General features: G+C 28.6%; 1 protein-coding gene across 1 annotated transcript in view; it reads left to right on the forward strand.

The window, feature by feature from the left end:
* The first annotated feature begins 947 nt into the window (after positions 1 to 947).
* Positions 948 to 17335, forward strand: part of LOC103569172 (hemicentin-2) — an 838835-nt gene continuing 822447 nt past the window's right edge. The window contains exon 1 of the mRNA XM_053740875.1: positions 948 to 1834. Within this exon, the coding sequence (XP_053596850.1) occupies positions 1741 to 1834 (94 nt within the window). The 5' untranslated portion in view covers positions 948 to 1740. The remainder of the gene's footprint in view (positions 1835 to 17335) is intronic.

Raw genomic sequence — 17335 nt, forward strand, 5'->3', positions numbered from 1 at the left:
AAAAAAAAAATTAAGTCAATAAGTCGTATTTTTCGAAAGTTATCGTGTTTAGACGAGTCCGAACATCACAATTGACGCACTAGTGGCTTTAGACTAAATCAATTTTTTAAAATTATTTTTATTATGAATCAACTAAACATTATATTGAAAAATGTTTTTTAATAAATTTTCTTTAAGATGGTGTATACTTTTAACAAATTTGGTGTACTATAAAGAAGGTAGAGAGGATTTAAAGTCAGTAAAGGAGCCGAAAGCGAAAGAGTGACAGTAAAGCACACTCAACGCTTTTGCAATTGAGGTGTGCAATATTTAATATGTTATAGTTTGAGTGTAGAAGGAAGATAAATTTTGTTATGTCTTAATAACCATAAATGAAAGAAAGTGTTATTATACAGATCTTGTACAAATCTTGATTGATATTAGTATCAAGAGTCTCACGATGGTTTTAAGTGACTGAATTGATCGAAGAGGTCAATGATCGTATTGTAAGAAAGTATTTATCATCATACAGTATCGCTTATTATATATATATATATATATATATATATATATATGTATATATACCTATAGTACAATTTATTTATTGATAATAATAAAACTAATAGTAGTATTTCTTTTGCCATGATTTATATAATAATACGACATATGAAATAACTGACATACTAGCAATGTTTTTCGTGAACAAAGCACACTGCGCGTGACCGTGAGTTGGATATCAAAGCGAATTGTGGGTGCGCAGAACCTAGACCGGTGAGGGGTGTCGGTGTGGAGTGTGCGGAGATCGTAGAATAAGGCAAGGGTGTGTAGTGAGGTAAGGGGTAATATTGTGAGGGGTTGTATGGCGGGTAGTTGTAAAAGTAGTGGTAGTGATGATGGTGGTGGCTCGTGGTGGCCCTCGAAAGTCCGTCCGTACTGGATTCAGTTGCTAAAGCCGACTCGGCGTCGACATCGGTGTAGCTCGTGAACACGCGGTTATTTGTTTTTCACAGCTGTGCATTTTACTCTTCTCTATACTTTTTAAATACTTGTTAGTTTTTATAAAAAGGAAGATAATTAATGTGCTGTAATATTTAATAGCTACATTAAATATTTTTTTAACAGAAAGTAATAGTATTATCATGAAATATTTTTTTTTTTAGTGATACCATATGTTTGGAAAATTTAACATGTTTTCTCATGTGCCGTTTATTCTATAAATGTTTGCAGGCCTCGTGGACCATATATTCTGATAATATACATCGATAATTATTTTTTACAATTAACTGTTAATTAATTTATTGTTTTTTTACTTTTTCAATAAATATTATTAGTAATAAAATTACTCGATGCATTACATTACAATATAAATTAATTTACCATAATAAAATTGCATTATCTACCCATTGTTTGTTTGCAAAATAACTTTTTGAAATTATAAATTGATATAATTTGAGTTGCAAAATAAAATTTGGTTACTCGCAGTGAGTTAATTTATTTTCTATAAAATAAACATAAATATAATTAAATTAAAACAAAAAGTGTTATCAGTGGAACAAAATTTTTTGTTAGTTTTTTGACATCAAGATGCATACATCTTACTGATGCGGATAAGCTTAGGGAAATGTGGTGAATGATAGTAACACAGTGGGCACTAATGGTATTATCCATTTGTCATTAAACTGGAAAGCAGTAAGGAGTTTGGTCAACTTAGTGGAACGAGGAAACTACTGCAAAGCGGTGGAAGTTGGTAGTGATGCCGTGATGGGGTGCGGCTCAAGCTCGTTCTTCCTGACCACAACCCTCGTGGGCGCACTTCTCTCGATCTTCTTGCTGCTACAGACATCCGGCGCGACGCGTAAGTCTACTATCTAAACCATCTGTCACACTATTATTTATGGTTAATTTCTCTCTCAACAAGTTTGTACATTACCTGTAAGTTTAATTAACCCGTATTTCCTCACTCTCGGTCTAAGATTAGTATTTCAACAACACTAAATAAATGTAAACAGGGATGTATATAGATGTATAATTGTATGTACAAATTATCTCCCTGAGGCAATAGTAAACAGTTAATTTTTTTACTTTGTTATATTATTGTATGATCGAAAAAAAATATTTAAAAATAAGAGAATTCTTTTTGACAGTTTACGAGGAAACGCTAAAACGGTCTTTTAAAATAGTTTAGTAGTACCGCGTAGAGTCCTGGATCCTGGAAGAAAAACGATGACAGTATGTATTATAGCTGATTCTTTGCATTCGTGAAAACGCTAGGGTGTGACGGTACAGTACATCTAAAAACGCTTCGGTAAATACGTTCAAAGAACGTGCCAGCTATAATTGCTGCTGTGTGGCCAAAGAAACTGCCATGGATTCTCTTTTGTTATTATTAAAAACCCGCTTTTTTTTATTTTCTCCCTCTGCCTTTCGTCTTTTCATGCTAGACGGTATTATCGCCTCCTCGACTCCACCACTTGCTTCTTTATGTACTTGAAAAAGTATTCATTGTTATCATCATGATAATTATCTTTGCTATTGTACTTTTGAATTTTTTTTTTTCAGTTTTTTTTTCGCAAATACATACAGAATTTTACGTCTTTTTTTGCTCAAACATTTTTCTCTTTAGTTTTTTTTCTTTAATAATAATAAAAATTTTAGTTTTTTTGTATGTCTTGTTTCCACAAAGAGTAGACAGTGCTGTAAAATGAATTTTCATTCATTTTTAATACTTTCTTTTATTGTTATTATTATCATTATTTTTTTTTTATATTCACAAACGTCAGTAAATTGTCATTTTTATCTTGCAAAATTTTACTTTATCTAGACAAACAAAAAAATCGAGCGACAACAGAGCATCCTCAGCGCTTTCGCGCTTGAAGTGTACAATATTTAATTTTGTAATCATTCTGACAGTTGATTAAATTATATTATTTGTAAAATGCATTATTAGTTTAAAACCTAATGTAAATATTTTGGTTATATTTTAATATTATCGTTGTTATTATATAAGAAGTAGAATAAAATAATAAAGTTCAATTGTGTAGGTGTTTATAAATCCGAAATGCGCATGCTATTATCAAATCGCATTTAAAGTAACGTCCGCTTATCTCTTGCCCGGCAGTTTATTCTTGCTCACTGAGTTTGAATAATGTTTGTTATGGAAACGAACGATATGTCATTCACAATTCCATTGGTCGAGAATCACACGATAATTATATGGAGAAATTTATTAATTCTCTTCGAATACAATATTATTTAATTAAATTATAGCCAGCATGATTAAAGTCATATGAGTACAGATAAATAATTATAATTGAATATTGGATTCATTTTTTAAAAAAAATAATAATAATAATAAATAATTAGATGATTTAAATCGTATGTATGAGGACCAAAGAAGGAAAAACAGTTCAATGTTAGATTATGTCAGTGTATGACGTTTCGTCTATTTCTTTAGACTTTTTCAAGTACTGTAAACAATAATTATAATTAATATCAAAATAATAGTTTATTAAAGACTATGTAATGCGCTGTTATCGTCTCACTCATTAGAAAATTAACCTTACCCTATCAAAAAAATCCATATGGAAATCCAGCCTAGATTCCTATGTGGATTCCCATATTGCGTTTTCGGCTGGATTCCCATATGATTTTCTATAGGAATATTGATCTGTTCATTTATTTACATACGCCTATCAATAGAAGATAGTCATAGAAATTCAGATTCTATGGAATTCCACAGTGTCCTACGTAGTAATCCAGGTACTCACAGTTTCCCATGGGGATTTCCCTTATGGGGAACCTAATACCTATGATTTCCTACATGGATTCTTAAACAAATCCATACACTACTATATAAATTCCTATATAAATCCATACTTTTGTATACAAATTCCTACGGATTTCCATGCAATCCCACATGGATTTTTTTGACAGAGTAGTATTTAACATCACATGTTGACTTTTTCTACAGTATTCTCAACCATTATTGTTGGCATCAATACCCTAACTATTATATAATTTTTCAAATTTTTCTAATAAATAAATATAAATATATGAAAATTGTAAATTCTAACAAATATAAATAAATAAAATATTGTAATAAATAAATAAATATAATTTTTCTGCATTGCACGTTATCGGTCATTAAAATAACATAAATAGACGAAACGTCGTACACTGGTATAATATAGCATCTAACTATTTTTCCTTCTTTGGTCCTCATACCTATGATTTAAATCATCTAATAAAAAGTATTTTACCATTGAGTAATCTTGCAGCCAAACAAAATTTAATATTAAAGTATTTAAATTGATTGCTGAAATAAAAATTATAATGACATCTACATGAACGTAAAGCTTTAAAAAATGTGGTTACTATTTTTATGAGACTTACAGTCTTTAAAATTTTAGTATTCAAATAATTTGTCATAAAACTTTAAAATGCTTCGTTTTTTTAATTTTATTGCTTCGTGCTTTCCGTGCAATTGACTGTTTGAAACATCAGTTCAGTGATACACTTCAATGACTTAGATGAGTTGCGATTAATGTGAAAACTTGGGAGCAGAGACATACATAAAATGAAGTAAACTTGAGTTTATACATTGAACAATACATTAAAGATTTACCTCTTGAATATACAAGAAAAACGCTCAACTATATTGTATTTTATATTTACATTAAATCAACTGAAAAATGAGCAAACAAACAAAAAACATAAAATTTACATATATAAATTCAAGTAAATATACAAATAAATAACGAAAATTTTGATCTGTCTATATATAACGTTAGGAACAAGAGAAATTTCGTTCTCGGCGAACATTGAATAGTGGACAGTTGATGTAATGGGACTGGTTAGTTTAAGAATCGATGATCTGGACGTTTCGGACACTATCGTTACATTTATGCCTGGATGAACTCGTTCAATCGTCATGAGCAATAGTTATAGTGGTGTCTGAATTTGTGGTAGCGATACAGACTGTGGGATATGAGGATTTCAAACGTTTATTCAGTTCTGTAAATATATATACATGTATATATATGCTAGTTGATCGTGTATTCTCAGTTTTTTTTATAACGAACTACGCGAATGCCCAAACCACTTCAACTATTCTATGTCACGCACGACGAATTACCGTTTAATCGTCGAATGTTGCATGCTTGTATGCGTAATAACGTTGACCTGTATGCATTCTGTGATGTGTATGGTGACGCGGTCAAACAATTTTGCGTTCGCGTCCTCTGATATTGCATCCCGCAGACCAAATACACCTCTCAGCCATTAGTTTACCTGCATTATATAAATTACCCAACATATATTTTACTTTATAATATAAACTTATGTACATTTGATATTTTTATAATATTTAAAACAAATATGAATATTTATAGTATGATATATTGTATCATTATAATTATTATTATGTATATGAAAGAAATTTGAACTGAAAAAAAAAATTCAATCACGTGTTTTTGAAAGTTTTTCTATTTATGAAACTAATCATCAGCAGGCATTTGATCGAGCAAATGAAATTTTGAAATTATCCGCTTGAGTAAATTGAACGTTGATGAATCGTAAAATTGTGGAATGTATACCACAGAAAAAGAAATTGATGAATTCATATTGAATTTAAATGAGATATTTATAAACAAGTATTGATAAAACATAATACTTGCATATTAAATTTTATTTTATATTATTTTAAAATTAACTATCCGTATATTTTATTCTTCAAATCACACATCTGTAATTATCTCGTGAAATTGGTAATTGTAATTTAATTGATAATTGTTACAATTAAATTTAATCCCTTAATGTTATTAGTATTGTAAAACAAGTTGTTATAACGTCTTTTTAAATTCTACGAGTTTTAATTTTGATAAATTTTTTTAATAAAAAAAATCTTTTTATTCAAATAATTCATTTAAACCACTGAATCCGATTAATTTAAAAATTACTTCAAATCTATGGCTCAATTAACCCTTTCAATTGCCGTATAATTTATTCAGCTCAATTGATTCAATTAAGAAATACCGTATGAAAATAATCACTTAATTTTTAGTTCTCTCGTAATCATACCTTTTAAATGAATTAACCGATTTAGATGAACATTATGCTAATTGAAACACTTCAAAGATATAGTTAATTATTTTTGAGGTCAATTGAAGATTTATAAAATATATAACGATTATTTTTCTTTTCTAATAATTGACCAATGACTTATTTAATTCATTCAAAAAATGTAACGCATTTTAATTGCCATTAATTATTTAGACGCGGGTTAATTAAAAATTGTATAATTTTGGCGTGACTAAAAGAAATTTTATTACGCATGCAAATAGTATATATATATATATATATATATAGAAAAACGTTTATATTTTTTATTTATTTGATTTCACTTGTATCACCTATCGTGTTTTACAAGACTCTACATTCAAATTCTCCCTTGTTACATACTTTTTCTCGCCTCTCTTATTGTTTGTTTTGCCTATTTTACAAACTAAGTCTCTGTCACTTACTGATCGATCCTTACTTAAACTTTCAATTTTTTCCGAAAGTAGGTGCGCAATTTTTTTTTTTGCTACTTTGACTCTACCACTTAATTTTTTTAACTTCCCGCTAAGAAAATTGCAAATTTTCAAAAATTCAGGAAGTTATTGGTTTCGGTCCGATTTTCGAAAATCGAATTTCTAAGAGATCGACGTTTTAAGGTTCTAAGGAAACTATTCTGACTAATTTCAAGATGATGTCCGAGTGTATGTATGTATGAATGTACGTACGTACGTACGTATGTAAATATCTATAATTTTTAAATGGATGAACCGATTTTGATCGTCAAGGTGTCATTCAACGCAGCTCATCAATATCTGAAAGCTGAAAAAAATTGAGCTTGATCGGTAGGGCTCGTTCAGAGATGTTCCAAAAATAAACATTTTTCAAAAATGTTTTTTTTTTATAAATTGTAATGTGATGGATTGATTCCAAAATTAACTGGTCTCTGAAACTTCATAAGCCATGTCGAATGCCACCTCAACCATCAAAATTGGTCCATTCTTTCAAAAGAAACCGTTGTCGAAAAAATTAAAAAATTTTTTTTTTTTTAGTATTTTCGAAATTTTTCGAAAACGACTAGATAAATAAATTTCTAAATCTGATCAGCTGTAATACTCAATAAAACGCGTCGATTGCCACCTTAACCGTCTCAATCGGTCAATTCGTTCGAGAGATATCGTTTGAGAAAAAATGGTAAAAAACGTTTTTTTTTTTTTTAAACAAAGGCATACAAAAGTATTTTCGAGCTCGAAGAGCGGTCGCCCAGCTAAGTAGTAATCATGCTCGATGCTACTTAACTTTGGTGATCGCCCGAGCCACGTGCGTGCCGAACGGCTGCCTCAGCCGCTACGTTTATATTTTTTTATTAAAAATAGAAAAAAAGCAAACTCTATAGTGAATAGACCATCACACCAAAAATAGCACAGCTGTAATAGATTGCGCCAAGTACACGTTCAAATTGCAATAATATATTTACTATTCTACAAAAATATTTGAAATCACTAAATAATGCCAAGTTAAGATGTAACATTCTGCAATAAAACAGTTGATAGATTGGTTCAATAGATATAGACGTACTTAATACAAAAAAGAAATTGGTAAAAAAGACAGAAATCATTAAAATATCAAGTATTTGGAATTTTTTTTAATTAAAAAAGAATAAAAAATTTTTTAGAAAATATACAAATGAAAAAAAAATTTGTTGAACGTACTTGGTGTGCGTTAACGCAAAAAACTTGTTATGTCATAATTTATAAATGTTTTACAATCAGATGATATACTTATTTTGCTTTAATAACGCACACCAAGTACGTTCAACTTATTTTTTTTTCATTTCTATATTTTCTAAAAAATTTTTTTTTCTTTTTTAATTAAAAAAAGTTTCAAATACTTGATATTTTAATGATTTCCGTCTTTTTTACCAATTTATTTTTTGTATTAAGTACATCTATATCAATTGAACCGATCTATCAACTGTTTTATTGCAGAATGTTACATCCTAATTTGACATTATTTAGTGATTTCAAATATTTTTGTAGAATAGTAAATATATTATTGCAATTTGAACGTGTACTTGGCGCAATCTATTACAGCTGTGCTGTTTTTGGTGTGATTTCAAATTTTTTTGTAAAGGCATTATTATATATATATATATATATATATATATATATATATATATATATATATATATATATATATATATATATATATATATATATAAGGGTGTTTCAAAATAAACATTTCTTTTTTTTTTAAAGTCTTATAGTCTTAAAAGTTAGTCTTAGGTATTAGAAAAATCCTCTCAAAAGAGTAGCTTGAAAGCTCAATCCTGCTAAGAGCTCAATCAATATTAATTTTCTCATTTGAATTACGCGTAAAAAAATTTTTTTTTTGTTTTTTATAGATAAAGTATTTCAAAAATTTTTTTCGAAAATCAAAGTACGTGGTCTTGTAGCAAATTAAATTCTCTACAAAAAAGCCTTTTAGTGTTTTCTTCGTACAACTAACAGAAAGAAAGTTATGAAGCTTGAAACAATAGTGAATTGAAAAACTTAACGTAAAGATAATTTCCGGATTTCATTACGTGTACATGTTCATATGGTGAATCTATATGCTACGTATAATCAGTAAGGTGTTTTAAAAAGATTTCTGAAATCTTACTTATTTTTCGTAATAATTTTGAAAGAAAAATTTTTTTTTTAAGAAATAAAAATTTTTTTCTTTCTGTATTTTTAATTTAAAAAAAAAGTTCTGTTTTGAAAGTAAGGAAAATTTTTCCCATGTGTTCAAAAAAAAAATTGACAGACAACATTAGTTCAGAAGAAAAAACCTAAATTTCTATTAAAAAAAACTGTTTAATATAATGGAAACATGAAGTTATACTATTTAATATAGTTTAAAGCTTCATAACTTTTTTCTGCTAGTTCTCCGGAGAAAACAATCAGAAGCTTTTTTGAATTTAATTTCCTACAGAACTGTGTGCTTCGATTTTTGAAAGAAAAATTTTTTAATACTTTTATTTTTAAAAAACAAAAAACAAATTTTTTTATTTGCAATTTGAATGGGAAAATAAGTATTCGTTGAGCTCTTAGTAGAATTGAGATTTCGAGCTGCTCTCTTGGGCGGATTTTTTTTATACCTAAGACTAACTTTTGAGACTGAAAGAAAAAAAATTTTTTTTTCTGAAACACCCTAATATTTATACATACAATCGAGGACATTAATTCGAGTTGGTTTCTCGAGCAAAGTAAATTTTACTTATCTCTAAAAATAATTTCAAGTTCAATCATTTTTATGCCCAATGAAAGATAATGAAATTCTTTTATTATTTGAAACCGCCAAATTTAAGGTTATCAATAAATCTCGAAACTCAGAAACCGACTCGAATTAATGTCCCCTATTGTAGGTGTATGCGATGTCAATTTTATAATTATAAGTGGCGAACAATTTTAAGTACTTCCTCAATTTTTCGCTAGATAGCGCCTAGCTTAAATCGAAGACAGTGCTTGTTTATTCTTATAGGGTAAACGCCAATTTTTTAAGGCCAGCTTTTTAATCCGAGATTCTTAATCTGCGACTTAATTATTGCTAGTATACTTGTATATTTTCATATGAATGTATGAGCAATAATAATCTGATCACGTATTAATAAAATTTCGTATTGAGAAATTACCCTTGAGTAAATGTGATTATATGTATAGACCGAGTTACTGATATTACATTTCGGATCAGTTTTTCAAACCGAGTTTATTATTAATCCGGGTTTAAATTATTATTACTGGCATCTCTATATATTATTAATACCAGCACTTTAATTCAAACTCGGATTAAAACGAACCCAGTTTGAAAAAACTGGTCCTTAATAAAGTCTGCTTAACAAATGCTAAGAACAAATTAATTATACGTATATTCTAAAATATATATTGATGAAAATGTTTACAATTTATTGTGTATACTCATGTGCTAATACACGAAAATATACATACATACTTAAATATATATTGATGAAAATATACACAATTCATCAAAAATTAGAGATTTATAAATTTATTAAAATTATCAAAAACGGCGCAAGCAAAAATTTAGAAATTTAAAAATGATAACTCAAATATTAAGCTCAAAGATTTCTCATGGAATCGGTAGAGAATGATGAAAGATTAATAAAGAAATAGGTAAATAACAGATATAGTTTATATTTATCTGTTATTAATCAATTTAAATACGAGAGAGGTTAAACAGGCATAAGACATCGGTATAGAGACACGGTCGACTCGCGTCGCCACGTTCACACATATGTATATTGTAAACGTGCGTTTTGATTTTACGATTTGAAAATCGAGCGCAAAGTCTAACTGATTCTACGGCCATCTATTAGAATAATTTGTATATTAATTAACACTTCTTTAGTCACTTGGGGGCCATGTCAGAGGCCACCTAGATCGAATTTGAACTTAGACGACAATGGGGTAGCTCCACCCCTCCAAAGTTAAGATATAAAAGGGCCAGCAAACACTTGCTTGAGGACTTAGGCCCTGGCCATCAGCTAGAGTGGACTGAGGACGCTTAGCGAGGTCCCACTCTAGCACTAGGACTCATAACAATTTATTTGAGTCGGCCTAACGATATTTACTCTATTAGTTTGTTCTATTTAGTCATTGAGTCCAACATTCAAGTGCAGGCGATCGATTCAAGCGACACTCAAGTTCAAGGATCGACTGAACATTGATTCAAGTTCAAGCGCTGGAACCTACCGCCACGCCTAAGAGTGTTCATTGTTTAAAATTAAATTAATTCTTGTGAATAATTATTTCTATAAACTGGTTCACAAAACCAAATTTTGTGAAGTTTTTGCCTGAGTGATTTGCCAGAGTGTCCAGCACCAAGCAGCCCAGGAACCTGAAGAGAATCTCCGCTGAGGATCCGTCATGCAGCGACGCCCGATACCAGCAGTACGTCGTACTCAATAAATCCAGATAAGATTTATGATAAATCTATATTTATATTTATATCTCTCTTCAACGCGAATTTAGCGTGAATAATTATTAGATTTTATTTTCCCCGTGTCCATTGAATAATTACGTGTTAAATAAATTTACCTTATCGTTACTGGACACTTAAATTCATTTCGAAAAGAAATTAAAAATATATAAAGGGGAATTTTGTACATATTTGGGGATTTGGTTAAATAAAATTGATTATATATAATAATTGAATTAAGTCTCTAAATAAAATTACCTTCGCCACCAGTGTCTTATAAAATAAGTTTAATTTCAGCCGCGTGTCCGGTCAAAACGAGTCGACCCATCTCTGAGATCTATTTCCCGCGTTCCAGAACCAACAATATAACAATTATAATTTATATTTATGTTTAATAATTTATTATTAATTAATTATTTAATCGGGAAATTTTGTAACTGTGGTTCATGGCTACTGGACACGGAGTAGCCAGGGCCTACCGTTATAATATATGTGTGTTTGAACGTGTTCTTGGCGCGAGACACGACCGTGTCTCCGGATTTTAAGATTTATTGTATTATTTAAATAAAAAAGAAAAAAACAATAATCAAATCCAGAAAATAAATAACATAGTTAGAAATTTGTTATTAGTAACTCTTGTTACCCCTCTTCTTTTTAATTGCACACCTCAAGCGCTAAAGCGCTGAAGGTGCTTTATGATTGAACTAATTTTTTTTATATTCAAACCAATGTCACTGTATAATGTACGTTGGAATACCTAAATTCAATTAAATAATTAATAAAAGATGGATAAATAATGAAAAAAAAATTCAATACTGCACACCTCAAGCGCGGAAGAACTGAGGGTACTTTATGATCGATCTATTATTTTCGACTCATTCACTTACATTAAATTACCTCTACTCTCTTTTTATTAAACTAAAATGGGTTAAATTGTATACAAAGACAATTTATTTAAGAATAATTTCGACCCAATATTAAGTCGATTGATTACTGCATTCATTAAATATAAGTTTTTATTGTATCAGAGTCACGAGTTGTCAATTGTCGTGTATATGCTCGAGAAAAAATGGTTGGATCTGATTATATATAACTATATCTGAACGGTTCGATATAAATATACACTATTATTGGTGGGATCTAGCTGTATATGACTACATATATGATTATACATAACTATATATAATTTTGCATAGTTATATATGATCAGATCCAATTATTTTTTCTCAGATAAATTGAAATAATAAAATAAATTAAATCAAATAATTTATTTATATTACCGCAGTTATACATATGTCGTAATGATCAATTATTGGAATTTTCCTTAACAATTTAAGTTTTTTTGTCAATGAAAATAATTATATTGTCATGCACAAATATGTATGATTATATTTGATTAGATATGGTTATACTTAATCCAATATAATAGATATTACAACGCATAGCTCGATATAATATTATTGAAATTATACAGGAATTTCAGATATAATTATATATTGCTATCTAAAATCATATCTAATTACATATAGTTCGATATAATCATTTTTTATCTCGGGTGAAACTTAGTAAACACGGTAACCCTCGATAGACACAATTAATAGGCCTAATTTTTTTTATATTATTCTAGTATTATTTATCACAACAATCCTTTTCAAAATTATTATCTAAACTCTTTTAGTTTAATTGTAATTAATTCAAAACGAAAAACTGATTATTCGCGAAAAATTTAGCTGCGATTTTTATTTTTACACGGAAAAAAAAAACAGGAATAATTGCTGTTCGAACGAGTATTTATAACATTTTCAAATAGTAACGCAGCGCTTCATAAACGAAACTTTAAAAGTTACAGTTTGGCGGCACGCAGTAAGTTTTACATTTTAACTATGAAATATTACAGTTTGAAAATGTATCAAGTTTAATTTCTCACACTGTAATATTTGATGAAAATTATTAAAGTATCATTCGATAAGCTTTAAAATTTACAGTTTTTCTCAACAAGTTTTACGTAAAAATTATTAAAACTTGTTTCTTAAAATAACGATATTGCCACTATAAACTGTAAATCTTACATTTTCAATTAATAATATTGGTGCTTAGTCTTTTTAATAATCTAGTTTAAACAGTGATAGAACCCACTGCGAATTATAAAATTTTTTTATTTCTTTTTCATCTAAAGGTAATTTCTCGTTTTTTTATTTCGAGAAAATTATTCAAGCAAAAATTAATATTATATATTAAAGTCATGATGTATTACAGGATATACTATAGTACATTCCAAAAAGGTTTTTGTTACTCTGTCAGGTGACAGAAGAATACTGGAACAAAATTGTATTGAAATTTGGAATATAACAATTCTAGAATATCTTTCTTACCAGAGAAAATACAAGTGGCTGGGCGCGATCTCGTGGTGAGCACCGAACTACTCCTACTGCTGCTGCCAAGCACTCGTGACTTTCCCCTTCTCCATATCTATCTATTCTCCCAGGAAATTTTTTTTCTTGGCTTAAGCAACTTTCGTTTTCTTGGTCGGAGCAAATAAAAATACTTGCATGAAAAGTATAGTACTTGTTCCGAGAAATTTTGTTTTCTTTAAACAAGAAAATGCAATATTGCTGCAAAAAAATTATGTATCTTGCTTAAAAAAAAAATATCTCTTGCTTTAAGTAATATAAGCTCTTGAAGCAAGTGAAAATTTTTTTATTTAAGCGTAAAAATATGTTGACATGAGAAAAAAAATTTTGATTCAAGATAAATATTTGAAGATAATTGTTTACTTGGTGCAAGTATATTTTTATTTTCCGAATCGATAAAAAAAATCCTGAATCAAGAATATTTTCCTTGATTCAAGTTAACTGTTTTTTCTGTCGATAATCGCTAATATTGGAGCATGGGTCTTGGCTTAGTGAAACGTGCACTCACATATACTATTTCCAAAATATTTACTGACAATTGAATAGAGTTAGTATTTTCGTACATCCAGCTAATTGCCGTGATACGGTCCTAAATTTTAATATCTAAAATGTAAAACTTACAAATTCAAATGCAAGTGATTTCATGGAATTGAAACACAAATTTTCAATTTTCAAGCTTTAATGAATGGTTGTCAAACTGCAAAAGTTTAAAAAGTAAGTTTTTAATTTTCTGAAACTTATTAACGACATTTTAAAATGTAGTTTTACTATTTTTACATTTTAAATAGTAAAAGTTCGTGATTGATAAGGCATTGATGATACTTGACATAGAAATTTTAAAAATTACAGTGTGAGATGTAATAGTTCCATTTTCTACATTAAGGTTCATAATTGAATGCCCATACTGTAAATCTTCTCGAACCACTCAACAAATTTTCTTATTTGATACTTTAATTTTGACACAACGACTAAACTGTAATTTTTACAGTTTTAAAGAGGATTAAATGATTGTAAAAGAAACAAACTTTCTGTGAGAAAAAGGTAATAATTATTTTACATTTTGTTGTGTGCGATTTACACATTCAAACTGTGAATATTACTGCTTAATTTGCATTTAATTTTTTACAGGATAAAATTTAAAAATTATGGTATACATTTTAACTTTTGTAATTTTTAATATGACGGGCTGGTTTTTACATTTTATTCTGTAACTATTCGAGTCTTCTTTTTTCCGTGTACTATTGTTATTATTTTTTTCCTTTTTTCCCTCCATTAACTACTGGCAGCGGCACTAGCATACCCGTAAGATTGAAAGAAATAGTGACATCTAAAGACAAAAAGGTGGGATATTAAAAAGAAAAAAACTTAACTGGAAACAAGAAATAAAAAAAATCAAATTAACAATTAAAAACTTGAATAAGAATTCATAATTAAAAAAAAAAAAAAAATTAATTAATATGATAAAAATAAAATAAAAGTAATGATTAAAAATAAACGAGCAATTGAGGTGTGCACTTTTGGATTTTCCAAAATTGTTTTTTGTTTTCTATTAATCATTCTTTTTATGGTCTTATGCGGCAACTTGAACTACAAAATACTTTAACATTTTGAAATTTTTTTTCTTTTCTACACCCTCGCGGACCTGGAATCACTGTAAAATCACAGTTAAATCACAGTGAGATTATAGTAAAAACATTGTGAGTCCACGATGAAATTACAGTGAAATCACCGTGATTTTGTGCCATTCGGTCACTGTAGTTTTATGGTTATCTCACAGTGATTCGATAGTAATTTCATAGTCATCTTATTATGTTATCACAGTCGATTCATAGTTACCTCACAGTGGTATTGCAGTGAATTTCCAGTAAACTTACAGTAAATTCACAGTGAATATACAGTAAATTTACAGTGAATATATAATATAGTGAATTCACTGTGAATTTACTGTAAGTTTACTGGAAATTCACTGCGGAAAAAAAATACAAAAAAATTATTAAAACCTATCATCAATTTTTTTTTCAAATAAAAAAAAAAACAAAAATTTTCAATGACTACCATTTTTTATTTTTTTTGTCATTCTATAATATCAAACTTTGAAGCTTTTTGCAATTTTTTCCATTAAACTTATTTCTCAAAACACATCTTGAACATTTTTAAGTGTTCAGAGAACTTTGAAATAAAAAAAGAAGAATACAAAAAAAATTTTAAAATGGCCATCATGACACAAATATTCAGTTTATTCAAAAAAAGTACATAAAAAAGTTGAAGAATGTTTGAACAACTTTTTTTTTGCTATTCTAAAATCACCATAAAACTATAGGCAAATCATCATGAATTTTCTGTCGAATCATGGTGGAATCACCATTACTTTACTGTGAAATCATGGTGAAATCACCATTACTTTACTGTGAAATCATTGTGAAATCAGCATTAATTTACTGTGAAATCATGATGAAATCACCATAAATTTACTGTAAACTCACAGTAAAATCACAATGACAAAATGGCACAAAATCACTGTGAATTCACTATGAAATCACCGTAAATACACCGTCAAATAACGGTGAAAGTGAATTCACTGTGAATTCACCGTGATTTCACAGTGATTCCAAGTCCGCAAGGGCATTTAATATAAAGTATGCAAATTAGTCTTACTCTCTAAATCTGAAACAGTAAAAACCGCTGAAAAATAGTGTATATACACTGTTTCACAGTTATAAGTATACCAAGTGGTATCCTCATAACCGTGAAACAGTGAAAAGTCACTGTTTCAGATTTAGAGAATAAGCAGCAGCATATTCGATTTTAACTGAGAATAAAAAAGTTTTATTAAAAAAAAGTCGAAGAAACAAATAAATTTAACTTTTTTGACTTAAATTTAAGTAAACTAAGCCAAAAACAAGTCAAATTTGACTTTTCTTATTTAGATGGATACTAAAGTAAATTAGCCTAGCCAAAAGCAAGTTAAAATCAAACGTGTCTTTTTACTTGCTTTTGGCTAAGTTGACTTACTTGCATGACAAAACTGGCGGTCTTTGAAAAAACTTAGTAAGACAATATATATATATATATATATATATATATATATATATATATATATATATATATATATATATATATAGTGATCCAGAATTACTTTCACAGCGAGAAAATTTAGATAGAGGAAGTGATTCTAAGCATGAAGACTTTTTTTTGTAGAGCGTTCAATTCCCTACAAAAATGTATGCTGGGCTTATCCGTACATTGAGCCATTGTCGAGGTAGAACATTCTAAACTAAAAAAAAAAAATTTTTTCCTATGTTATTTAAATGGGAAATCAAATTTTTCGATGAGTGAAGCCCCTAATTGACTTAGAATTTTTTTTCAAGCGGGAATATTATATTTGCTTTATAAATTGTAAGTTTTTCAGGTAGGACTGAAAAAAACAAAATATCGCCTAAATATGAAACACCCTAATATATATATATATATATAATATATATATATATATATATATATATATATATTGTAGATATAGCGATTTATAAATCGAAACTGAGATCAATGTTTTTTTTTCTCCTGTTAACAGGTTTCTTGAGAAATGTTGCGTGTTTATTAAGTAAAACATGATTAAAGTAAAAAGTTAGAACCCTCACGGTTTTAATATAAAAATTTTTTATTGTTACATGAGTGGTTGAGGTTGATGTTGTTTGAATTAGAAGATTTTTCACATACCAATTTTTTCTGCATAATTACCAAATTTTGTATCGAAAAATTGATTAATTAACTTTTCATCATTATACGTGCTATGAACGGTTGCATAGCACTATTCAACCAATAGAAGGGTGGTAGAAAGTAAGTGAGAAACACGGGAGGAAAGTTCTTACCATTATCACGATCTACCGTTCTGTCAAACACATTCGGTTAAGAGAGCG

Source organism: Microplitis demolitor, chromosome 7 (assembly GCF_026212275.2).
Source record: "Microplitis demolitor isolate Queensland-Clemson2020A chromosome 7, iyMicDemo2.1a, whole genome shotgun sequence".
In the NCBI taxonomy this organism is placed as follows: domain Eukaryota; kingdom Metazoa; phylum Arthropoda; class Insecta; order Hymenoptera; family Braconidae; genus Microplitis; species Microplitis demolitor.